Source organism: Anser anser (assembly GCF_964211835.1).
Source record: "Anser anser genome assembly, chromosome: 13".
Taxonomy (NCBI): Eukaryota; Metazoa; Chordata; class Aves; order Anseriformes; family Anatidae; genus Anser; species Anser anser.
Genome location: NC_139734.1, coordinates 21,049,861 through 21,074,952, shown reverse-complemented (window position 1 = coordinate 21,074,952; position 25,092 = coordinate 21,049,861). Strand labels below are relative to the sequence as shown.

Below are 25,092 nucleotides of genomic sequence, written 5' to 3'. Positions count from 1 at the left end.
ATTTGGAAGTGTTGCTAGTTAAAAATGTATGTTTAAGATCTCCTGGCTACTTTCGTTTTAGAAGCTGGGGCAGAAACCTTCTTGCTCTATAAATATGAGACTTGTCTTGCAAGTAGACTCATTTACTATACCTCTTCATTTTTTTAAATAAAATTTCAGGATACAAGATTTATTTTGCACATTTTTATATTGGGGCTGATACAGTTGGAGAATTCTGGCCAGATATAATGAATGGATTTAAGAACAAATAGCTTTTTACAAGGCTAATGGGAAGTTATGAGTGAAAATAACAAAATAGTGTAGGGAACCCGGCCATCTTTTAAAAAGCAGAGAAACACAGGGGTCCTGTGTAATTGATTTTTCATGGCTGCATTAAATACCATTTTGGTGCTGACTTACTGCCTGATTGCATGGCCAGCAGACATCTGCAGACAATTTTGGCAAATTCTACTGACATTTATGTCCCATATCTGAGGAATTCTGCTGGACATTAGTTTTAATGCACGCGCCGTAAAGCATTATACTTTGGAGAATTATATGATTGTGTTTATGCAACATTTCCCTCCAAAATCGGGAGCACTATGTATAATTTACCAAGTGCCCCATTAGGTATTATATTACTCTTTTCTGTGCTCGTTCAGACATGGAACTGAGCCTTGATTTGTTTTGAACACTGCAAACTCTCTTTCATGTTCCTGCTGAGCTAGCGACTATTTTTGTTTTTTTAAGAAAAAGCTGACATGAAGTTACCTTTGAGGATGTGGCTAGGAGCATTGCAGATGACGAACGCAGAGGGCTGGTTTTAGATCTCCTTGTTAACAGGAAAATGTATTCAGGAAGTGTCAATAATGAGCTTGCTAATAATGTAACGGGAAGCTGATGCGCAGGTTGATGTACCCACTTCTATTAAAAGTTTCAATGTAATTTTTGAAATCCTGTTTAATTATGAAAGATGAAATGCTAATGATAACATCTTCCTATCAGATCTGCTCAAGAAATCTTAGATGGAAGAGAAATGAAGGCTTGACCTTGCTCAGGTGCAGACTTCTGTCTCCATTACGTGATTCTGCCTGATCTCTTTTTTTGAGAGGATAAATTCAGGCAGCTCCCCTCCGAAGGTGTGAAAAGTGTGGTCATTGGTGATCATTGGAACTGCCCAGCTGTACCTGCTCAACTACGAGGATGCTTAGTTAGATTTAGACCAGGGTATGCAGGGACTTGGAGTATCAAGTGCTGAATGCTTATGTTATAGCAATTTTCATTTTTAAGTTGGTTTAAGCACAAAGCTAACTTAGGTGCCAAAAAAGCTATTTTGTAAGGCAGTTTAAGAGTTATTTTTTTAAGGTATGCTTTATCAAAATTACCCGTTTCATTTCCAGTACAGTACTACATTGCATACGTGACTATAAGGATAGAACTGTTTAGTTTTAAGGCGATGGTGAATTAATTTTATTTTCAGTGGATACTACATTGAGCTCCTAAACAGGACACCTATGCTACATTTTCTCTGAGCAGAAGCACATAGCTCTTGTGATGTTTAAAAGAAGAAAAGTAGCATGTCTTAGTTTTATATGAGATATTCACTAGAATTTTCCCTTTCAAATGCTTTCAGGAATGTTTTAGAGTCCCAGCTAACAAATAGAGCATTCCAAGAAATATTTTGGAAAAACTATGAAAATACCAGTTTAATTTTGGTTGATCAAAACATCGGAGTCAAGTATTTTTACAGCCGGGATGGATTTTGGTCATTTTAATGCAGGGAAACAATACATAATTCTTTGTAATTGTTTTGTATCTCTTCAGTGGTTTTGACTAGCAACTTTTAGAAGTGTTTTTTCAATATATATTCCTTCATATATTTCTGCCACAGTATATGTTATAATGGAAAAAAATGTTCTGTAATGTTTGAGGTGTGAAGGGGGTAACTGTTCTTGACAACTGTGGTTTAGGCATCTGTATGTTACTGCGTATCCTCCATCGAGTAGTATCCTTAAGTAAAATCTAGTCTTAATAAATATAGATCGTGTTGCTGTTCCAAAACCTCCTAAACTTCAAGGTTTCCATTTAAAAACTGTTCCCTGCTGCTTTGTAGTTCAGTGACAGCAAAACATTAATTAACTTTAACTCATCACTGCTAAGTATGGGCTTGTAAGATCTGTTCTTTTGATATATATGATAACGCTTTGATGTTACTGAAACTTCAGTGTTTGCAGGGAAGATATGTTAAATAGCAACTTATCTTTCTAAGTTCCATTGAAAACATCAGTTTTCAGAGCAGAGTGACTGCTGGTTTAATTAGAAATGGAGACTTCATCGCACCCTGAGCTACGTGCCACTTGCATCAGAACGCCCCTTGGAGCTCAGCAAGCGATAGAGCATCCAGCTCTGTGCAGAGGCCTTTTGCTTCTGTGTGTTAGGTTTTGTTTGTCCTGTAAGAAGATGTAAAGAAGAGGTAAGAGTGTACCTTACAGTCACCTGCCGTGGGAGCCTGTGGGTTCATGCCCCAGTTAGTGGAAACAAAGAAGTACACTGTGGCTGAAATATTAAACACTCGGCTACTGCCCTTCTTGGGTATTTCTCACTATCCTTTTAGAGTGTATGACAGAAGTTTTGTTGTAACTTTGGTTTAAAGTTTTGGATGGAGCTTGTTTTGTGTATGTGTGGATGAAAAGGGAATTAAAGCTCTGCCTGGTGGTGCTTATGAAAAGACATCTCAAAATATCTCACTAGTCTACCACAGTCTTCTAGCTGTATATGTTCTCTCTGGAGTGCCACAGCTTTTTAATGCATTTCATTATTTGGGAAGTCCCTCTGCAGATCTGGAGCCCAATGCTAACTTCACTGTAGTGTGTGCTGAGTATTCTTGTCCACGTACAGCTTCTGCTGAAGCCTTACACTTCTCACTTCGGAGGTTTAGGGAAACTGAGGGCTGGGGGTTTAAATGTCGCTGTGACATTGGTGCAACCCGTCCCCCTGGGGTCACTTCGTAAAACCTTTTCCTACTGTTAGCCACTTGAGGAAAAAATTGAAAATCATTGCCTCAGAATAAACTGTTAATTATATGAAAAGCAAAGCAGTCCGATAAAGACAACATGAACCCGAGGAGGAAGAATCACTGTGTGGAATGATAAGAGCAAGTACAGACGCAGAAATTCCTTCTTACAGGCCTTATATCTAGATTTAGAGTTTCGTAGCTGTGACAGGTCAGCTGGTTTCGTATCTTCCACTGTTTTGTTTTTAGGGCTCGATCTAATGCTTGTTTTACTCACTGGCAAATCTTCTTTCTGATCTCAGTGGGGCCAAATTCAGGATATAAAGAGATAAAAGATATTATATTTGATCCCAAACAAAACTGCCTGCAAATATTTACTTTGTGTTTTTTTATTGCATTTTTATCTTGTTCGCAAATACGTACAATTTATTTCTAGCACCAAAGCTAATGAACGTAAGTGACTAAAAAAGAAGATAAAACAGTTAGGCTGTAGGAATATTGAGGCTTTAACTGGAGAGAATTCAGCTTGAGAGAATGAGTGTGGAACTTTTCCTGCTTTTTGTCTTTCATTTAGACAATTTTGATGCTTTTCATTGAAATTTGTTTTTGTATGTTCACTTGTACAACCTAGATAATTGTAGCACTGCTAGTTCTTCCAGCCTTTTCCTGCATCTTACTCGTGACATAATGGGGACTTTTACCGACAGTATTTCAGGTAGAGATAATGTTATTGATGCTTTAATTAGGCAGCTCACATAGTAAATGATTTTATCACATACTAAACATCAGTCAGCCATGTTTTCACACAATATTAATAGATATTATGTAGTTAAATGGAATAGTTAGTCCCATAATCCAAAACAAAAAGTTCAGCTGTTGAACAAAAATAATCTCATTTAGTAACAAAGGTGTTGCCATGTTCCATTTTTCTCAAATTTACTACTTACTGTACTGCATTGATTTTACCATGTACGTAAGTGAATCTCTGCTCAAGAGTAAAGATTGTTATTTTACTGCTCAGTGAACACATAAAATAAGTTTTCTCTTATGATTAGATGAATTAAAATTTAGGTTACATGAATTAAATTCAGATTAATTGAATTCAGAAGGTCCCTGTCTCCCTGATTGCACTGGTAACAAGTGTATGTAGAGTTTGCTGTGAATGAAATCACTGAAATTCTGTGCTAAAAATGCCTCTCTGTCCTCCTTTTCTTTATTCAGGGTTGATTTTAAGCTAGATCTTGTCATTAAGCCTGCTTACAGCATGGCTCCACGCACACTCTTAGAAGCTCAACAGATGGGGCACAGATCCTGCAAGGAGGGCACGGACCCTTCTGCATGCTTCCCCTGATGGAGCAGGGGAGGAAGCTACGTGCAGTCTCACGTTGGAGGAGATGTACCATGAAATGAAATGCTCTGAAAGATGATAACAGCCGTTAAAAATGAAAAAAACAAACAAAAAACCCTTTTTCTTGTTTTGTTCTGTATTTGAGTTGTGGGACTATAAGCAGCTATGTGCAGCTCTGGCTCGTACAGATTCCCAGCTGTTGGGGCAAACGGGTAGCATAGCATAAAGCTATCAGAAAGTCAAGGTAACTGACTCAAATAATAAAATACCTATCAACTTTTGTAAATCCTAAATTTCTTGTGTGGATAGATTGGTATGGTCTGTACTCCTCTCAGAAATGTTTGCCGTAGAGAAGAATTTGCTCTGATCCCATACCACTGTAATGTTTGCTTCTTTTTGCCAACGACGTGAATTGCCTTGCATAGTTCTGCTTGTCAGCTTGATTTCTGCAGAATACCTGCAGCCTTAATTAGAGCACAGTCAACACATTCTAAGAACTCTGAATTCTGTAAAATCTTGTGCTTCATCAGCAAATGAAAATTCAAACCACAGTCTGTTTTTAAAAATCAAGCCACTGTCCTCACCTGGTGGAAAATTCTCTCTGGAAGTGTTGTGGACCTGCATCGCTCTAAGTGATGACTGGATTTACAGTGATCCCTTCTTGATTAAAAAAAGAAAAAGAAAATTAATGGAAACAACAACAAAAACTGTTTTCCTCATTCTAGATTCGTGAAACAATTGTTTATCATTTCAGTGACAGGGAAATGTATTTAAGTGGGAGAAAAAATATTCCTAGGATCATAGAATAATCCAGATTGTATTGGAAAGCAATGATGAGAGTGTTAGTTTTATAATACTAGGCAAATCTTATACACACACATACCCCACGCACTTTAACGCTATGATGTTTTATGAAAAATCATTATTGTTATTTTTCCTTTTTCTACTCTTTCATTTTTTTTTCTCCAAAAGCAGATGACAGATGGAGTATACTGAGTTGAAGCTGGATTGTCCTGATTCTTTAGCTAACCTTATAAAACATGCTAACCTGGAATCGCATGTACATGGACACAAAAACCCCACAGTCTCTTTGTATGTGAACAGCATAAATACGTTGCTCAGAGTCCAAATAGGTATTCTGGCATTTGAAAATAATCTGAGCTGGTAGTGATGGATAGGGTGGAGTACCCTGGTCCCTCCGATGCTCCCCTTTTCAAGCCAGGGAGCTGCCTTTTGACATTCAGGGCTCCCGCGGGGTTTACCTGACTACCTCACCATGATGTGTGTTTTGCACAGTTCAGAGGCTACTACCCACGGCGAGACTTTATTTATGTAGAATGGCATTGCTGGAAGTGCAGATCACAATCAACAAAAAGATTGCATAGTAAGTCACGGAAGAAAAAGTAAAGGTTCTTGATTGGGTGGAGTAGCATTCAGAAAAATAAAACCAGAACCCCGCAGAACCTCCACAGTGCTAGTGAGAGTACAGCAACTGCTGTGTGGCTCTTATACGCCTGGTAAAATCTCCATCTTTTTTTTTTTTTTTCCCACTCAATATCTTCTAAGGATTTTTTCCTGAGGCTTTCAATAACTGTCTTCTTCTTCTTGCAGGTCTGCAGTGAGTAAAACTGATAACTCCACGTATTATTTAAAAATAGTAATGGTGGTAATGAAATTATAATTATGTGATCAATAAATTATGAAAAGTAGAGCTGATGGACTAAAAGCTAGAGTAAAGGTATTCCAAGATGACTGGTAAGGCTCGTGTGCTACATAAAATCTTGTACCCATTTACGAAGCACTGTGCGTAGTACCTTACTGTATTAAAGCAGAATTTTCCAGAAAGATACATTTGAAAATATTGAAAAACAAAATATCCATCATTTTTCTAGGGCACCTGTTCTTCTGTTTAGTGATGGCTTTTCTGTGTTCTTCTGGGGTTTTTGTTGGTTTGTTTTTTAAAGAACCTAACTTCCATCTTTTTGTCTGGCTTTAAATTTCAACCGGTTTTTCTCTGCAAAATTAAAGCCCTTCAGTTGCTGATATTTCCTTTCTTTGGACACACACCCATAAATTGTAGGTCTATCTCTTCAGTCTTGTTTTTGAGAAGTTAAATAAAGTGAGGAGATCATCTCATGATTGTCCTCTAACTTCTGTACCATCATTGCCTATTTTCTGCATCCTTTCGGATTTTTTTTTAATGTCCTATTGTTATAAGCATCAAATTTAGAGGCAGTACCACTTTACTAGTGGTAAATCTGGAGGTGGAATCACTTCCCTTTCCTGTCATTACACTCTTACGTATTTATCTAAGGCTCACATTATGTCTTTCCCCATAGGACTGTATCCTGGGGCTCGTATTAAGTTACTGGACCATCTCAAGTCTTGTTCAGAGTATCTGATTTGCCTGATGTGTGCCCCCATTCTGCAGCTATGCCCTACAGTCTTCATTCCCCAATGTGTAAAATGTAGTTGGCTGTTTAAAAAATGCACTTCTTTGAAGGGGTCAAACGTATTACATGATCTAGATTGTGCTGTAAATTGCCTGAACTTCATCATTATTTACAGTTGTACTGATCTTCCTGTAGTCTGTCCATCTTATTTGCAGAGTTCTTATATTTAGTGACAGCTGAGATTTTTAATGAAGGTCAGAATGAAATTGTGATAATTGCATGTCAAAAATGAACCACCTGCCAATGGTTGGGAATAATGAAGATATACAAAAACTTGGTTCAAAAGAAGCAATGAAAAAAAAAAAAAGATTGATGATATAATGATGCAAGAAAGGAATTAAATGTGGTTCAGGAATGGCTTGCAAGGTGAAAATGAGGCTTTTTACTCTGTTGCAAAAGCAGGCAAGGTGTAAATACAGGGTGTTGGAACTGGATAGGAGAGATAGAAGAAACTGCAGAGTTTGTTATGTAGTTAAGAAATCAAAAACCTAAGAAAGAAATAATAAGTGAACTTAGACATCCTTTGGCCTGCTTCTCTGTTAAAGATTAATTTCAATACCACTTCCGTACGTATTTCATGAATTTAAAATACACAGAAAAATATTCTTCAGGGATCAGAGTTTGGATTTTTTTTGTTGTTGTTGTTTGTTTTGTTTCGTTGTTATTGTTGTTGTTTTTTTTCCCAGTGATGTGCACTATTTCCATGCCTTTGTGTAATATAATTTATGTGAGACACTTCTTCCCCCCCATTAGCAGAGGCAGACTCTTGGTGACTGCAGCCTCAGCAGCGCTAGGTTTCAGGGGCTTACAGTCACTGGCTTCCTCTTTTGGTAATTGAATATATAGTGTGTAGGTTCAAAGGCGTTTAACATAGGATCCAGTTTTATCTATGGCATTTTGTCAATCATTTTTCCGGATATCCTTTCATTTTAAAAAGAAAAAAAAAGAATCTTCCCTGACTCTTGCTAACAGATTGATTATATTCTCCTCATGACCAAATTAGAAAGCTTTCTGCTTTGTTGGTGAGATGCAATCACAGTTAGACAAGATCGTTTCCTAGAGGTGAAGTTTTGCATAATGTCTCAATAGCATTATTACTCTAACAGGAATCCCCTGGCTTTCCTTCGGAAGTTAATTAGAGGCTGTGCAGGGAATGAGTCAGACTGAATTGTGTGGCTGAGAGTGTGTGGTGATTACAGAACAGAAATCATACTAATGGCTTCTCTTAGTCTGCTGGTAAAAGCAATTACTGGGGGGTATTTTTACAATAAATCTGAAGCTGTGTAATGTGATTTTAAGAAATACTTTGTCTAAAATAGCATTAAGAAAACAGCATACACAAAGAAAGGGTTGCCTTCCTGCTCTGCCATGTTCAGCTGCACATGTTTTGGAGACATTGACTTCAGGACCTGCACTTGGGCAAGGTTTAAAAAATCCTTTACATGGGGAGTGGTGAACGTGCCTTCTAATATTAGAGATCACAGAAACCAGTTCAAAAACAGAACTTGCAGTGTCAAAACAGAAGGACACACTTCTTAGAGATTCTGACGTGAAGTTGTGTCCTCCACTATTGAGGTAAGCTTCACATTTTGATTCATGTATTTTGACTCCCATGAAAAAGAGCAAATTCAGGGATAAAGTGAGCCATGAATGAAAAGAAGGATTTTTGTGGTTTCCTTTCTGTCTATCTAAGAAAAGCCAAGCAAAAGAAAGACTTCATAGACTACTGTGTGGCTTTGACTTGCAAAAGTTATCCATAGGAGATGGTGACGGAAAGCTGAATATAGAGGACTTTGTAGCTTTGCTTATGGCATGCAGTGTGTATTGCAGGAAGATGAAGATAATCTTCCTGTGAAGATACCGCTCACGCTACTAATACTTTGAATAATGGTGTGATGGCTTCAGGGTTCTCCGAGATGCTATCAGAGCATTTATTATTCCATTGATACCTGTGTATTTTACTTCCCCATTGTGTGGTGACTTTTCCAATTTGTCAGCTCCTTCCTTTTATATACACATTGCCAGCTGTGGTTCAACAACATGGTGCTTATGACAGCTCAGACACTATGTAGCTTTGAGCACTAAACTTGGGCTGTGCTACAGACAGACAATATTCCTTGTTTCCCAGAGAATGTAGCCCTTGTGCTTAATGACTGATCAAATCTGTATTAGAGGAGAACCAAGATTTAGCCTTCCTGTTTTAAAACTGGAATACCTGATGCAGCACCAGCTGTAACCACTGCCCCCTCGCAGAGGGCTCTGAGGGCGCTAATAAGCTTTAATTGCCCTGACCAGCTCACCTGGGGCTTCCACCACACACCCACTGCCCAAGAGCCCCATGCGGGCCCAGCCTGGGGATTCAGTCCTGCTATGTGGAGGTGTGCTGGATTTGCTACTCTCCAGCCCGGCTCCGCAGATGGGCCTTGGACCTGGGATGGAGGTAGGCTGTCCTCTGGCTGGAGCTGCTCTGGGTGACGTACATTGGATGATGTATGTTGGATCTTGTCCCCAGTTCTGTCTCTGGCCCTGGTTCTGTTTCTGCCTGGCCTCCCAGCACCCGTTTCCTGACTCATCTCGTCTGTGGCTGCCGGAGCTCCACCGGGTCTGCACCCAGCCACGAGATCTGTGGTACACATCTGGGGGAGGAAGCAGCTCGAGTTTTGTAGCGCTTGTGCAGTTATGGTTTAAAGGCATGAAGATTACCGAATGGTATTTCAGACGGGCTGTTCAAAGTCATCACAACATAGCAGAAGAGAAATGAATACAACTGACATCCATGTTTTCTTCCCAGTGCCATGATTCATATAAACGTCAGTCAAAGAGGAAAAGGGCGCTTTAAGTGCTTTCTCCTTTTTAGAAAAACGTTCTTTTTTTAAACCAGCACTTCAAGGTTTGTCACAGATTCATGTCAGTGGCACACCGCTCCCTCTGAAGTTTAACTTTCCTAGTCCCTGTGCTGTGTGATGTTGCTGCTGTCTAATCTTTCCGTTTCCTTTAAGGAAGGAAGGATCTTAGTGTAGGGATCTCTTACACCTTCTTTCAAAGTGCCACGCACTGCGGTGTGCCTTCGCTTCTGCTGTGGTTGTTCTTGCAGCAAGTGACGCGGTGCGGTTACGCAGCTGAGATCTTTGAAGGAAATGGGTGATATGGAGAACCTGTGTGTTACTGCTTTGGTCTGTCTGTCTCCTTGGTCTTTCTTGGTTCTGTCATTAGGACAGAGAATTTATAATAAGCTCAGAATAGATGGGGGAACTTCTTGACTTGGTTTCAGACTCTCCTTCTTTTCCTCTATCATTTCATGTTCAAACCTTGCAAGCACCTATCTTGTGCTTGGCCAAGAAGGTTCCCAGCTTCCCTCTTCCCCCATTTTCTACACTCTGATAGCACGCTCTCTGCTAGCCTCTAATTCAGAAATATCCCTGCACCACTAATGCAGAAATATCCCTGAACCACTAATTCAGAAATTAAGTTGCGTAGCTTAATCCTGAAATTACTTTAGAGATACAAAAACACAAGCAGGTACAAAATAATTGGTGAGTATCTGTTACCCTGAATTAAGTGCTGTGGCAGGAGCTGACAGGTCACGGATGAGCTGTTATTAGATTTTCCTGCTGCCGTCATTTGATCTACTCATTTTTCATCTGCTAACAATAGAGTTGCATTTTGATAACAAGTTTAATTTATCTGCTAATGATTCATTTCACTGCTTGGATATCTACATCCATTTAGAAAGCTTTGGCCTGTGCACGGTGCAGAGAAAAAAAAAGAAAAAAAGAGCATGATTGAGTTTAAGTGCAGTATTCATCACAACTATTTTACAAGTAATTGCCTAATTTGAGCATTATAAGCTCCTCTGTTACACTGTATTTTACATAACATCATTTGTCTTTTGTCTGCTGAGTTGAAAATATAATGTAAAATAACTCCGTCACTAGAGGAGATCAGAGCTATTCTTTACAGGGAGCGTGCCTGGAGCACAGTCTGAAATGGAAGCGGACAATTTATATAATAAATTGCTAGGTGACAATAAGGAACTGTTGCAAGCTGTTATTACACTGAAATAATTCTAAAAAGCCTACCTGAAAACAAACCAAAACAAACCTAACAAAGCCACCACATAACTTCAAATGTGAGGCAACTGCTATGTAACCTTTTATTGAAATCAGCCTCAGTATGAGAGGGGTAGGAGATTGCAAATAAGATACAAACATTTAAAAGGTTGAAAAGGCAGACAACCCTTGTGCTGTTGCAGTGGTTGTGCTGATTGGGAAGGGAGGATATTTAAAATGAAGATCTGTTTGCTTCTTGGACATCTTCGAAGACCTCCGACTTGGTTTGCTGTTAGATGGTTGGTGCATGCCGCCTATGAATGATTTCGGAAGGTTTTAGAAAAAATGGAAGGATACAGGATGTGTTTAGTAAAGTGCCTCTTTCCCACAGCTGATGGGAGATTGCTATAAAGATGGTATTTTGGATGAAATCAATATGATGTGGCTGCCATAAAATCGGAGGAGCATTTATGAACATTTCCTTTTTGTCCAGCAGGATGTCTTTGCTGCATGATGGTCTCTGCAAGTAGTGCTTTGCAGGCTTCTCAACACTATAGTCCTTTGCTTTGCTCCTTCCAAAATTCCTCTGGGCATTCTATCTTAATCTTACAGCTCTAAATATCTGCTATTAAATTAATTTGTGTAAAGGGAGGAAAAAAGAAAAACGGGGCAAAAAAAAAAAGTTAAATAATCCAGTAGCCAAATCAACAAGTGTTTGTGGGGCGATTGCTTTTTAATGTGATAGACCTGCTGATTTTTACTAAATTTTTAAATCACTTTTCCATAGATTCTAATATTTCTTGTAATGATAGAAGTGTTTTTCATCTAATTATTAACATAAACACTCGGTTAGTTTCCCCAGTTCTTGTTCTTCACACGTTGGAGACTTAGAGATGTTTTTCCTTGCGTGACAGAGCTGCGTGCCTGAGCGAGTGGTTTTGCGCTTACACACCTGCTTCTGTCAATGCCTTTGTGGTATTTATAGTCTTAATTGTTTTGCACAAAGTTTCACAAAGCATTAAAGTTAACTTCAGCATGAGGCAACAGCAGATAATTTTGTGCATGTAACAAACATTGCAAGTTTGCTGGGGAAATGTGATAACTTTGTTACATTTAACAAATCTCTCAGATTGCCAGCGCTCAATTTTCATGTCACGTTATATTAATGCAGTGTAAAAAAGCCTGGTTAACCCAGAATTTCTGCTAGCAGCTTAGACTAGTAGTTGCATATATGCTAAATTCAGTGGCAGGGAATTGAATACTTCCTAAGGCGCTTGAAACTCAACAAAGCAAGGGATAATTCCTATGAAAGCTTGTAGGAGCAGATGCAGCCAGAAAAGAGCACTGTCCCTGTGGGCTACCTCACTTCTTCTATGTAACTCCACTTTATTATTTTCGTATGTGTAGGTCTGTCATAAAGGAAAACCTATTGATCAGGAATGCTTGAAATTCTGTCATCGCCTCCTCAGTGCTACTATTTCACCTTTTTTTTCCTCTGAAAGAAGCTTCTTGGATGTAAAGCCAGCAGTTTCTAATCAACCTTGAATTGAATTAGAATTGCAGTGAGTTGAGCAGAAAATGAGAGCACCCCAAAATGCTCATGTAAACTTTGTGAAGTTTTCTTTCTGAAAAGTCCTCACTGAGCACGGCGTAAAGCACCTGGAAGCAGTCCGTGCCGTTTTTGAGTGGTGCTGTGATGCTGTTCTACCGATTTTGAATTTCAAGATCCTCTTTTTGACAAAGAGGATGGAATTTTGCAGCAGTTCAGAAAAATCAATTAGGCGGCGTGGTTCTGTGGCAGCCTGCTCTGTCCCGGGGTGAGCGAGACCCGTTTCTCTGCCAGGATTGTCTTGGGAAAGCAGCTACAGAATAAGCAAAAAAAATGGGGATGTGGACTTGGAGGCTTTGGGGTTTGAGAAAATCCAGTGTGGTATTCCAGGCTTCTAAAACAAAAAGAGAAAATATGAAATATTGAAGAAAACCAGCCTTTAGAGTGTACTGCAAGTTATTTATATTTGTGGTAAAATCTAAGAACCAGGGTCGTGCTTAGCAGCAATAAAGCTTGTCAGTAAGGAGACTTTGACAGATTTACAATAGAAAAGGAGAAATTACCGCATCTTTGACTAATTTTAGTATGAGTAAGTTGAAATGGTGAAAATAGATCTTCCACTGCACTGGAGATTTATATTTGCCTTCCTCGCAGCCCCACCGCATTGCTGTCTGGAAGTCTCTCGGCCACTGGCGTGCTCGGCTCCTTCCCTTCCGTCCTTTCTTTCCCATTACTGATGACTTCCCTCACAGTAGCAGTAATCTGTTAATAGTCCCAGACGGTGTGACCTTTTATATTACTGTATTTCATTCAATTTCCAGTGGTCTCGTTCACAGTCATACAGTTCTTTTCAGACAATATTTCAGTCTCTATTGACAAAGCCTTTTAAGTTTATTGTTAATCTGTTTCGTGAGCATGCCGACTGCCACGACTATGGAAATGAAAGGAGCAGTTTGGACAGAGTGTGAAAGAAGCCAGCTTAAAAAGGCAGCAGAAAGGAAATGTGTGCAGGAAGAAGAGAAACTACGCCACGAGACTCGGGAGGTGCCGTGGTGGAGGAGCTACAAAGAGTTTGGAGGTGGATTCCCAGAGAGACTGGATGCTTTGCAAAAGAGGGAAGGAAGAGTGCTTAAGATCAAAAAAAGAACAGAGTAATTAAAGGATAATGAGAGTAAGAGTGAAAGAAAAAAGGTACTTGTGTGTGTGTGAGATAACTAGACTCTACAAAATGGAACTGGGAGATACAGGTAAATTTGAGAGCTGCCATAAGTTCATGGAATTTATTGTTTTTATTTTATTAACTTGTTAATAAAGCTTCTGAAGGGGATGAATTTTGACCTAGCAAAGCATGCAGATTTCTTGGGGGAGACGACAAGAATGCCACAAACTTGCCGAGCTGAATTAAAGTTGTTTAGGAGGGAATACAGTGGACTGCAAAAAGAGATGGACTGCAAATTGTAATACGTCTGCACCATTACAGTGCTCTCAGCAGCCACTCAGCTGCACATTACTAGGAGCGGTGATAGAAATTGCAGGCTAGGAAATAGCAGGGAGCGCTGACACTGCAGGATGGGAGTAAAATAAACAGGGGAAGGGGAGGCTAAAACCAGAGGTACTGAGATTAAGAAACGGGAGCACAGACAACTGAAACAAGGCAGAGTTGTTCAGGCAGCATTTGCAAAATGAACAAGAGCTGTGTGGGAAAACAAGCAGAGTTAAAGAGCAAGCACCAGAATGTGTGAAGACATGATGCATAGTCGTTGGGTTTGTTGGCATCAAGAATGTGGTGAAGATGTGATAGACCAAGTGGATGTAACTTTCCGTGTCTCATTCACAATACTTGGCTGAATTTATTTTGCTTATGAACACTTGTGAACTGAAATGCATTAGAGGAAAATGTAGCTTGAGCAGCGCTTGTAACGAATATTGACACGTTTTCAGAAAACAAAGGGCAAAGTGTACGTTACAAGCTTTCCTTTGCTCCAAGACAGCAAAGATTTGGGTGGCTGACGAGGTCCTCTGCCTGCTCCCTTGTACTTCTGGTTAGAGAAAATTCTAATTTTTCCCAGCTAATCAAGCCCTTGCATGAAAACTGTGAAGGGGCATGGTGCCTATTTCTAGTTTTCCCACTGCTCTTCGGTGTGATCTCATGGAAATTGCTTTACATCTCCTTGGTTCGCTTTTCCAACCTGTGAAATGGGGAATTATAATGAGCTGTAAGCTTTGCTACCACGAAGTGCCACAGAAGGATAAGGCGTTATTATTTTAATAATACATATAATATGTGTAATAATAATACTGCAGATAACGGGTTTATACATCTGGGCTCTCGGCGGGTTGGTGTGCTGGGCAGGCAGAGCTCACCTTGGAGCACCTCCGGGAAGCATCCTGCAGCTCCGCACCAGGGGTTCAGGCTCCCCATCAGCTGAAGCTGATCTCACGCCGTGCTGTCACGGATATCCGTGTTCTTGTCATTATCCTCACAATCTGCCGTCCTGTAACGGGGTGGAAAAAAAATATTTTCATTCCCAGCAGTGAGCTGTTGCAAGTCGGTGCCCAGCTCCACAGGTGTGGGCGCGGATGCAAGAGCTGGGGCCCAGAGCGCCTGTCGGAGGAAGGTGCCTGGCACGGGGGAAGTGCCTTCCACTCGAGGAGCTGAGTTGTCCTGCTCTCTCGAGGTGAATTTGAACTCTCCCAATGCTTTTCAACTGTTGGACAGGCTTCAAAGAAGAGAGTTGTTGTTTCTGCTGGCTTTAACAAGATTAACAAAAGAGCTGTACCTGAAGTTTGGTCAGAATTGTCTTGAAGAAGTTCTGAAGTATTGGGAATACTTTGATTATTATTAAACAATGGATAGAAACAGTTTTCTGAGAAGCTACGTTAGTTAGGTTGCTGGAAGTTCACATGGTGTATACACAGTCATTGTAAGCTTCAACATAAGAAATGGGATCGTTAATAAGGGGTGAGCTCTGAATTCTGGCAGTGAACAGCTTGGTTCATCATGCATTTTTTAAACTAAAATTCTAATATGTTCTCTAAAATAAACTGATGTGTTCTCAAACAGAATTGTACTTCAGTCTGAAAAAACTCCCCATAGCACGCTTAAATGTCTCCATGTAGGAGCAATTGGTGGTTTAGTGTAGCTTTGGAACATGTGCTTGGCCACAGGAGCCGATATTAAATCCCCCAAACTCGAGCAAATTCAGAGATTCACTTTTTTTTTTTATCCCCTTTTTCCTTCATAAGCAATGGCTAAATTCAGCTCTTTGGGTTAAAAACGAATAGTGGGAGAACATGGCATATGGCCGTTTGCCTAAGAAACTCTGGCTTGTGTTTGCTGAAAGAAATCGCAATGTGTTGGCGTTCGCGGTAATTCAGCTGAACTGGGAGCCTGCCAGAACCGAAGCAAAATGCATTCACAGTATACCCAAAATACAGCCGAGGTGCCAAGTCTGTAGTAGCAAGTGTAACAACCTGTTTCAGAACGAAACATGAAAATTTCCCAATATGCAAAATAAACTCATTACACACTGGGTTTGGTCTACTTATCACACCCTTTTATTTTAATAAATTATTTGAGTAGACCTTAAGTGACATAGTAATAGTCCTCAGATGATCACTTCAGCAGAATTGAGAAATGCATTAGGGATTTATAGCGGGAAAGGGGACAAATAAGGGCATTTTTTTCCTCTGATAGGCTACAACATTGGAGAGTTTGTTCAAATGTGTGGTTGCCACTTCCATGGATCTCCCAGGTGACTTTGAGGAGATGAAAATTCCTGATGCGATAAAGCTGATGTTAGAAGACTGTGTGTGTGTGCGCAGTTTTGGTGGCAATAACCCCTGGTGTTCGTAAAAAGGGTGTTTTCCTCGCTCTTGAAGGAGAGGTGGGTATAGTTCCTCACCTCTGTTGGGAAATCTAAATGAGCTTAATAATAAAATGGACAAGAACATTCATTTAAGTCCCATCAGTTATCACTCTGATCTATTCTATTCTTACCTTCTTTTTGTCTCCTGAATTTTTCTTAGTCAACTGAAAAGCTGTGAGTTTGGATTTCTAAAAGGTTACATAGCATTTTCTTGGTCAAACTAGCATTTACACACAACTTTAAAGGGTTTTATAATTAAGTTCTCAAAGTCTTATTAAAAAGATAAGGCAAAGGAAGACAACTTATGAATGATGAGAGAACTTGTTTAGTGCATTTCTCTTTTTCTGAAAGCCAAACCTATCGGTATTTGAAGGAATGTGACCTTCTGCCAGCAGGCATTGTTCAGGTCTGCCGCTGCCTGTCCTGGAGTGGAGAGCACCTCGAGTGGTGCATTGTAAGCATTGGAAGATGTAATTACGCTAACAAAATCCATCTTTACTGAGGAAATTAGGGCGCATACCAGAAGTATCATGGGAAAAGTAAATTCCCGCAGAGGGTTTTTCAAGCTGGAGGAGGATTTAAATGAGGTATAAATTTTCTGTGCGATGTCCTTCCACAGAGACGTGAATTTCGATCCGTGAAGTTGAATGGGACAATCTGCAAACCTTTGGCCATCGCGGGCTCAATCATGCAATGTTCAGCGCTCTCTGGCTCTGCTCCAGCAATGCACTTAAGTTTAATTTGAATCATGTGAATATTTCTGCACAAATCAATTGGAGGATTAGCAATACATACGGAAGTGAGGCAGGCACTTAAGATCTTAGTTGGATCAAGGCCAGGCCCGCAAAATAATCTCTGAAGTGCTTCCTATATTAAATAATGACTGGTAGCAAGAATAGGGCCCTCCGAGACCAGAAATTTTTTTTAAAAAAATGTTCTTCAAATAGCCGTGTGTGCCCAGTGATTCTGGGGGGAATCTTCTGGGAAAGTCAGTACTACAATTTCTACAGACCTCAAGTATCTATCAAACATCAAACTACAGCTAAGTCCAGTCAATTAGATTGGTATTTTAAAAGGAAATGTGCTTAATTTGTCAAGCTATGTAGTCTAACTGCTGTTGCAATTATTAAATTAAACATAAGATGCATCTTAAGATTTCCTGTAATTGTCAAGGACTTAATTGATCTCTTAGGACAACATATCAAAATTAACTTCCTACCATCTTACGGTCTTGTTGACCTCTTCTTCAGTTTCCTCCTTGATGTATTTATATAAATTGACCACCAGCTCTATTGGAGATGGGTTGGGATAAAACCAGCCGTGCCTGGTAGAAAAGGGCCCATTTGTTGCACTCCCTATTGCTCACACATTTTGAAAAATTTGCTGTCATAACTTGCAGCAGCTTTGTCCATCTTAATCATCTTTCAAAAGCTTGCTCACAAGGGGTGGTTGATCAAGGAGCACTCTTTGGGGCTGTCCTGCTGTAAGTGGGGGCTGTTCCTGCCCCTTGCTCTACCCCTGCGCCGCTTGTGCCCCTCGAGCTCTTCTTGCCCTGTCCCCTACCGAGGCTGGCTCTGGTTTGTGTATCTGTACTGTAAACTGGGTTGGAGCACATTCACTTGCCAAACAATAACCTTTTCTGCTTGGACTTTTTCCGGGCTATTGTTCAGATGGAGAAGTTCCCCAGTTTACCTCAACATGCAGCCACCGAGACATCTGGAGGTAGCAGCAAGTGGCGAGAGGCAAAGCGCAGAATACACCGGCGTTACTGCTCAGTGGTCAAACTGGAGCTCTGTCAGGTGCTGTTGACAAAAATGAGGAAGGGGGAGGAAAAAAAAAAGGCTGAGCTTTGCTTCTCAGTTTGCATGCTTCACCTTTAGTTTGCTGAAACAAGCTGAGCTGATCCCCTCTGCTGCCAGAAAATGACGAAGGCCAGCGCAGGGGGAGAGGAGAGAGTTGTTTCCTCACTTGGCAGCAGCATCGGCTCAAACTGGCTTAAGTCCATTATGGGACTGCACGTTTAGTGGCATTTTTATACCTGAAAAAGATAAGAAATATATAATCTCTAGAAGTATAGTTGATACATCAGATACTTGAAAAGTAAAAGTTGCCGAGAGGCAGTGAATGAGGTGGTGGCTGAGGGGTAAGGCCAGGACGAGGACGAGCCTTGCAGAACAGAGGAACAGGGACTGAACGCAGCACGAACCTATCTTGGCTGACCAGGCGTGGCATTTCTGGTGGAATCAGGAACTTCTTTAGCAAGATTACCACAATACTTAGTTAGAGAAAAGTGAAAATAGTAGTTTTAGTATATGGGTTTGGTGTATTTTGGTTTAGAATGTCTTATTAAATTATGAACCACTGTTAGTATAGTGTTAGAAGAAAGTTTAAAGAAAAGACTAGTCCTGCATAGGGAGGAATATTCAAAGAAAGTATAGAATCAAATTGCATTAACTTCAGCATTTCTAGTAAAAACAATCATATAGCTAGTCCCTGTCCCATTTTTTTGGTTACTCATATTGGAAAGGGAGGCACTGCTTACAGTAGCATCCTTGTTATCTTCTCACTCAACTAATTGTGATTTCTTTCTAAGCAGGAGCAGTCAGAATAGCAGTAAGCCTTTCTGACCCTCAGAAGTACAGGCACTCAGTGAAACATAACTGAGACGGCTTGTGGAGTCATAGAGATCCTGAAGCCCTCTAGAGGAAATACTTTTTTTTTTTTTTTGGTCCAGTGTCTGAAAATGACTAAAGTAAATCAAGGACATTTAATTTTTGTAAATCATTTTTAATGTGATTACAGATAACTGGTTTGATTTTTAAGTTAGAATTTGCAAACTGGTAGTAGTGAGCAAATAGCATCACTAGCTGTGCCTTAAAGGACATCATAAATCGAGTTTTCCTGGTTCCAATTATACATCTTTAGGGAAAAGAACCACTGTGAACAGCACTGTCAATTAATCTACATTATCAAGCTACTTATAAACTACATCTAAGAATGTATCTTCCTAAAGGACAGCCAGGGAAAAATCCTGATTCAGTCATATACAGCTGCTGTGTTTGAGATCAAAAGGGCATTATCGTTTAGTTTCTGAAAGGCTTTGAATTATTTCTTACAGAGACTGTGAAATAGGGGGATGTGATGGTAGAGTTGTCTTATGTAGAAAGTTGATAACTTTAAAGCATTTAAAAGCAAGAATCCCATCTTGCATGTAGAACAAAATAATTGTATGCATTTTCGAACTGAAAATTACCGATAGTTTGTGTTTGTTTCAGTGAAATTATGTGCTTACTATTTAATTTCTAAAAGCTAAAAAATAATTATTTTAAGTAGTGGAAATGAAATAGCACAATTTGAAATGGTTTCACACAACTGAATTTATTTCCATCTATTTTTTATGTACTTGTTTTGCTCTTTGGACTGAGCTAAGGTTCAAGTTACAAGAATAGTTTCTGCTGGTGTATTTTTTTTTTTTTAATCCATGATGATCCAAATATCTATGGCACCTGGAAAAGCATACAGTTCTAGCACAACTGTAACTAAAACTACTAATCAAATCCTCTTATCCCTTAAAAATGCGTCTGCTTCTGGCTGAAACGAAGGCAGAAGTTGCCACCTTTCCCCGTGCAATCCACTTAAGCAGGTGTTCTGGGCTTCCACTTCCAGATGGGTAGGGAGCAAATTGTAACTCGCTGTTTGCTAAATCCTCTTACTGATTAAGCAGCCTGAAATTCTGCTGTGGTCTGTAGAATCAGCAACCAAGTTGCGTTTGCTCTTTGCTTTCTTTTGACTGAGTATGCCATGGGCATCTTGTGGCACGAACCGCCCCGAGGAGCCCTGCTCAGCCAGCGCTGGGAGCCTGCAGCAGCTCTGCCCGTTTGTAAGCAGCTCTACACCAGCTGGGGGCTGAAATCCCCCGCTGTAAGTGGTGTTATAACTCGTGTAAAAGCTTATCAAGTTGACTTTTTGTTTGTACTATTGCATAAGACAAGGCAAGAGACCGCCCCTCGGAGCCTGGATGGACCGAGCTGTAGCCAGCTGGCTGCGAGCAGCCACGTTGCCCTGAGAAATTGCTGGGTGGCAGCACCAGACATATGGATGGCACAAGGATCAGTCATGTCCTATGAACTGAAGTTATCTTTGTTTCAGACCATATTTCTAGATGGTCAGAAAAAATGATGTTTTAGAAAACACGTAATTTAGAGAAAAAACACTGTGTAAACATGAAAGTCGTGTCTTGTTCACTTTTCTCACCTTTTCAGGTCATCTCAGGCTTGCTTCCCTGCTTTTTTCTTGTCATACCTATTTTATTTTCTACAGAAACCTATAATTCTTTAATTTATTTGCATACTCTCTCTTCCCAGTAACTGTTTCTGTGGTATCTTTGCATAGCTTGGTCCTGCGTGAGCTTCCCAGCCACGTGTCGGGGTTTGCTCCAAGACACCTCGAGGAGATCAAAGCACGTCTGTCTGTCAGCCTCCTGCCCGCAACTGGGAAAGCGTGGTGACAAGAGCAGGCCTCTTCCTAAGCGTGACTTAAGGAGCTGCCTAACCTCAATCAAGCCCCATTAATCCTCTAATGGCTTTCCCTGTTCGCTTCTCTGGCAGAGCTGGAAAATAACGCGGTGAGCCAGAGGAGGCTGTTTGAGGATGTCCCTGGGAAACGACTGCTGGAGTACTACAGCAGCCTGCTCCCTGAGAAGCCACGAGGAATGTCCCCAGAAATGTTATGTTACGTTGTGCTGCTTTTGCTTACATTAGAATTAATTTCTCCTGCTCTGTTAATGCAGTTCGTTGCTCTGGGTTGTTGGTTTAGTGTTCTTAGCGAGGTAAACGTTTGCCTTTTCACCGGGAGCTGGTTAGAGGTTTTATGGACAGCTCTTGCTACTTACATTACTATTACAGATCTTCTACTCCTTGCCTGATGTTTTAAGTCGGCAGCTGTAACTGCTCTCATGAAGAACACAAAAATAACTAGAAATGGCTTGGAATCTGTTTGAGTTCTCGTTTGTTTCTTTTTGGCAGCCACAGTCTGTAGAGCTGCAGCAGTAGTTAGCTCTAGATGGGAATTTTGCAGTACTTCCACTCTGATGCTGCTTGGTCAGGTTCTGGTCCTGTCCCGAGTCCCTTTTTTTTTTTTTTTTTTGCATGCTGCCATATAAAAAAATTAAAAAAAAAGTAAGCATCCAAAGCATTTGAAAAAGTAGTAGTTAGAATATCCCTGTGTGTGATCTCCTGTGGTTTTTAGCTGTTCTGTAATCACTTGCTTTTGCTTTTTTTTTTTTTTTCCTTTTGGTACTGAATTACCAATAACTTTATTCTTTCAGTGAGCAGATGAGAATTTTTTATATGTTGAGCTGTAATCATATTTTATTCATGGCCTTTTGGTGATATATTTCTTTCTAGATATGATAAAATTATTGCCAGTTTCATGTTCACAGAAGTATTTTATTTTGAACAAGCCATGGCCAGATCAAATAGCAAAACATTTAGAATTCAGAATTAAAATACAAAATTACTGATTTAAAATGTAGTAATATTTTTCATCATGTAGTTGAAGCCAGAGACTTAATCTGTCTTAATCTGGTCCTGCATGAAAAGTGGTAGTAAATAAAAATGCCCAGCCCTCATCCTGTTCAAAACCAATCGTAATACATTTGTCTGGCGCTGTCATATAACATAAATAAGTAGAATAAAAATAAGTAAATGCAGGGAAAAAGAAAACGTTTTCTTTAGTAGGATTTATAGTTTGATTTTTTTTTTTTTTGTGTGTGTGTGTGATTTGTTCCCATTTGGCTAGCGTTGCTAGTGTTACACCATGTGTAACAACAACAACATTCCTAGTTTGGGAATTTCCTGACAATTAATTGACAGTTCCTGCCAATTACCTGACTCCTAGCTGAGCTAGTCACTGATTTGGAGCTAATTCCTCCAAAGTGCTTATGAGCCTGATTTAAGGTCACCCGGCTCTTCACTGCCACCAGGACGGCACAACCGAGAGGCCTCGTGCCTTGAGGTGGAGGATGAGAGGCGCGCGTGAAAGCCCGGCTCACAAGCAGTTGGCCAACAGATGCTGCCAACAAAGCTGCTGAACATCCCTGAAAAAAAAACCCTCAAGTCCCAGCCTTCTCTTCACCTCCTGCAGCCATCTGAAAGCAGCTTCCCCGTGCTTTTGGCAACTACGGGAAGAGCTTTGGGAGGAATTACCAAGCCCGTGTTATGTTTCTAGGATTTGTACCTTGCAGGTGTTTGAACTACTGCTTGTGAATTAGGTCCTAGAGTCATAGTTGCTGGAGAGATTGTGCAGAGCAGAATCCTAATTTCATTGTGCTTTTTACTATAAATGCATACGCTGGGATTGCCTTTCTTTTGGCATCTAGAAGTTTTAGTGAAATGTGTCAGTGAAGTCAAACCAAGAATTAATATATTTTGGCACTGAGACATCTGTAGCACATCTGATTCTTCCGTGTCAGCTCTCTTATCATCACTTGTGTTGCAAGTGTTAGCATTTGCTGACAAAATGCGATTTGGGGCTTCTGGCTATCCTGTTACAAGTTTACTTTGCTTTGTTGGTAGAGTTTTGTAGCAGTGTATAGGCCTCAAATTTCCAGTTTGTTTTTCCATGCTTTGTCTGAAGTTGTTGTTCTGGAGCCTCCGTGACATTATGTCTGGATGTTTTTGAATATGATGTGAATTTAATGCAGAGCCCTATTGCAGGCTTATCGGAGATGCTTTTAGGGCAGGATTCATCACACCCAACCTTAAATGTCTACCCTATCTATTTATGGCCTTCTCAGTTAAGAACTACATAAAAAGACTACATAGAATTAGTTTTTATAGTTTCAATATGTCTGGAATGGCGATCCTACATTTGCTGTCTCATCAAATAGGAATGACAGCAAAGTAAAGAATTGTCTAACGGGGCTTTCTTATGGCGCAGCTTCTGAAAAGCCGGGGTTTTGGCAGCGGTACCAGCTTTAGCAGCTGCCCTTTCACCCAGCGATGTTTGCCACCCCCTTTGTGGCAGCTCCCTAGCTGCTGAGGATGCGGGGTGAGGTTCCTGGGGAGCAGTCTGACCCAGCTCCCTGCGCAGCCCCCATGGAGCTGGGTGAGACGCGGGGAGCCGTGAGCGGCACCGCGCTCTCTGCAGCTGCGCTTCTGCCAGAGGTGGGCAGCAAACCCTGCCCCTTGAAAGCAAAGCCATGTGTTACGTGAGTCCGACGCTGGAAATAGATGCAACTACTTGTCTTGCATTTGGCCAACGCGTTTCTCTTTAAAATAAATGTAATGAGACAGGTTCAGCATCCAAGTGTTCTGGGCTTCGACTGCGATATGGAGGCACGCAATCAAGCAAAGAGGAGGTTTGGATGCAAGGCTGCTCCAGCCTTGCTGGCTCTTCCCGGTCCTTCAGCCACGCTGCTTCAAAAATGACCAGAGGCTGCTGTTGTGTCCATGTCAAGGAGAAAAAGCAAAGGCAAACTTGTATTAGCACAGAGTTAGCAAAACTGCTTGGGTGTTTTATCACTTCTATGGGAAGTTCATCAGTGACAGCATTAGTGACATTTCTCGAGTTTAATGTTGCTGTGAAGGAGTGTGGTCTTGCTTTGAAAATGTGATACATTCTCTGAGCTTGACACTTTTCTTCCAGAAACATCTTTAAGGTCAGGTCTAGTTCCAGCAAGCTGGTTGAAAATGCCGTTTATTACTCCTGTGATTATACCACGGCTCGGCAATGCCTGTCACTTCGTGGGGAAGAAGTAGAATGTCTTCACTTGCTCTTTTCCCTCATAGGTAATGAAGGCAGAACTATATTAAGTCATTTACTTCATATATACACATGTCAATTTAAGGGTGACGGCATAATGTTAAATCAAATTTTGTAAGTGGAGCAGTTTGTTCATTTGTTCTTAATATTGCCTGACACCTCTGCTTATAAAACCCTCTTTTCAGGTGTTCTGAACCCTTAAAATATTAATATTCCAGCACTGCTTTTGTCTTGGTACTATAGTTATCTTGGGAAATTGCTGCCAAAAGGAGCAGGCAATTAGAGATGCTGAGATTACGGGAAAGCCTGTTGCTTTGGCCAGGCTTGAAAGAAGAAAAGTTATGGTAGTGATGTATTCCCTGGGATTTCCATATGGGATAGGATTTATAAGGATGCCTTGTGTTGCAGAGTGGTGCCGTGTGTGCCCACAGTGACACTGGGGGACATGGGGGGACCAGTCGGTCCCTGGGAGACACACACCCCTTCCGAGTGCCCGTCCCGCTGTGGTTCCTGCTCGTGGCACTCAGGCAGCGGAAGGCTGCCTGGATTTGCAGCGAAAGCACCCGCCTGTGTGAACGGTGCAGTAATGGCACGGAGGAAACGTAACCTGGAAGCACCATTTCAGCATGTTATACGTGCACAGTCAAGCATCTAGAGGTCATATAATTCAGACCTGAGATTTTTTTTAAAGAATATTCATAATTTTCTTTTATGTCTATTCCTGCATTCATGTATTGTGATTTTTAATGCAGTTTTTGTATACAATTTTGTGATCTAAATACTATGTTATAGGTCAGGCTTCTAGCAAGTAGGCTTAAAGGTGTAAAAGATATGAGTTTAGTTTGTAGATGGGCTCTAAAGTTTAGGCCTGAAATGTTCCTGGGCTGTTTTTTTGGGGTGTCTCAAAGATGTTCCCTTTGTCTTTGTCTGAATTGTGGGGTCATAAAGAACACTTTTCCAGGCACTCTAAACAATTTTTTCCTCCTGGTAGGGCTTAAGAACAAGCAGCTGGTATTTGGGAGTGAGCTTAGCGTCAACATGGTCCTGAGGATTATGCCTTTCCTTTTA

At 40.6% G+C, this 25,092-nt stretch overlaps 1 protein-coding gene across 4 annotated transcripts in view; it reads left to right on the top strand.

Moving 5' to 3' along the window:
- The window catches only part of LOC310880990 (connector enhancer of kinase suppressor of ras 2-like), a 186,830-nt gene that overhangs the window by 30,234 nt on the left and 131,504 nt on the right, over window positions 1-25,092 (top strand). Inside the window, exon 1 of one of the 4 annotated variants that reach the window (XM_083797610.1) lies at window positions 8,396-9,233. The exons of the other annotated variants lie outside the window; for them this stretch is intronic. Coding sequence (XP_083653736.1) covers window positions 9,164-9,233 — 70 coding nt within the window. The 5' untranslated portion in view covers window positions 8,396-9,163. Of the gene's footprint in view, window positions 1-8,395; window positions 9,234-25,092 lie in introns of those variants that run through there. 4 annotated transcript variants of the gene reach the window in all.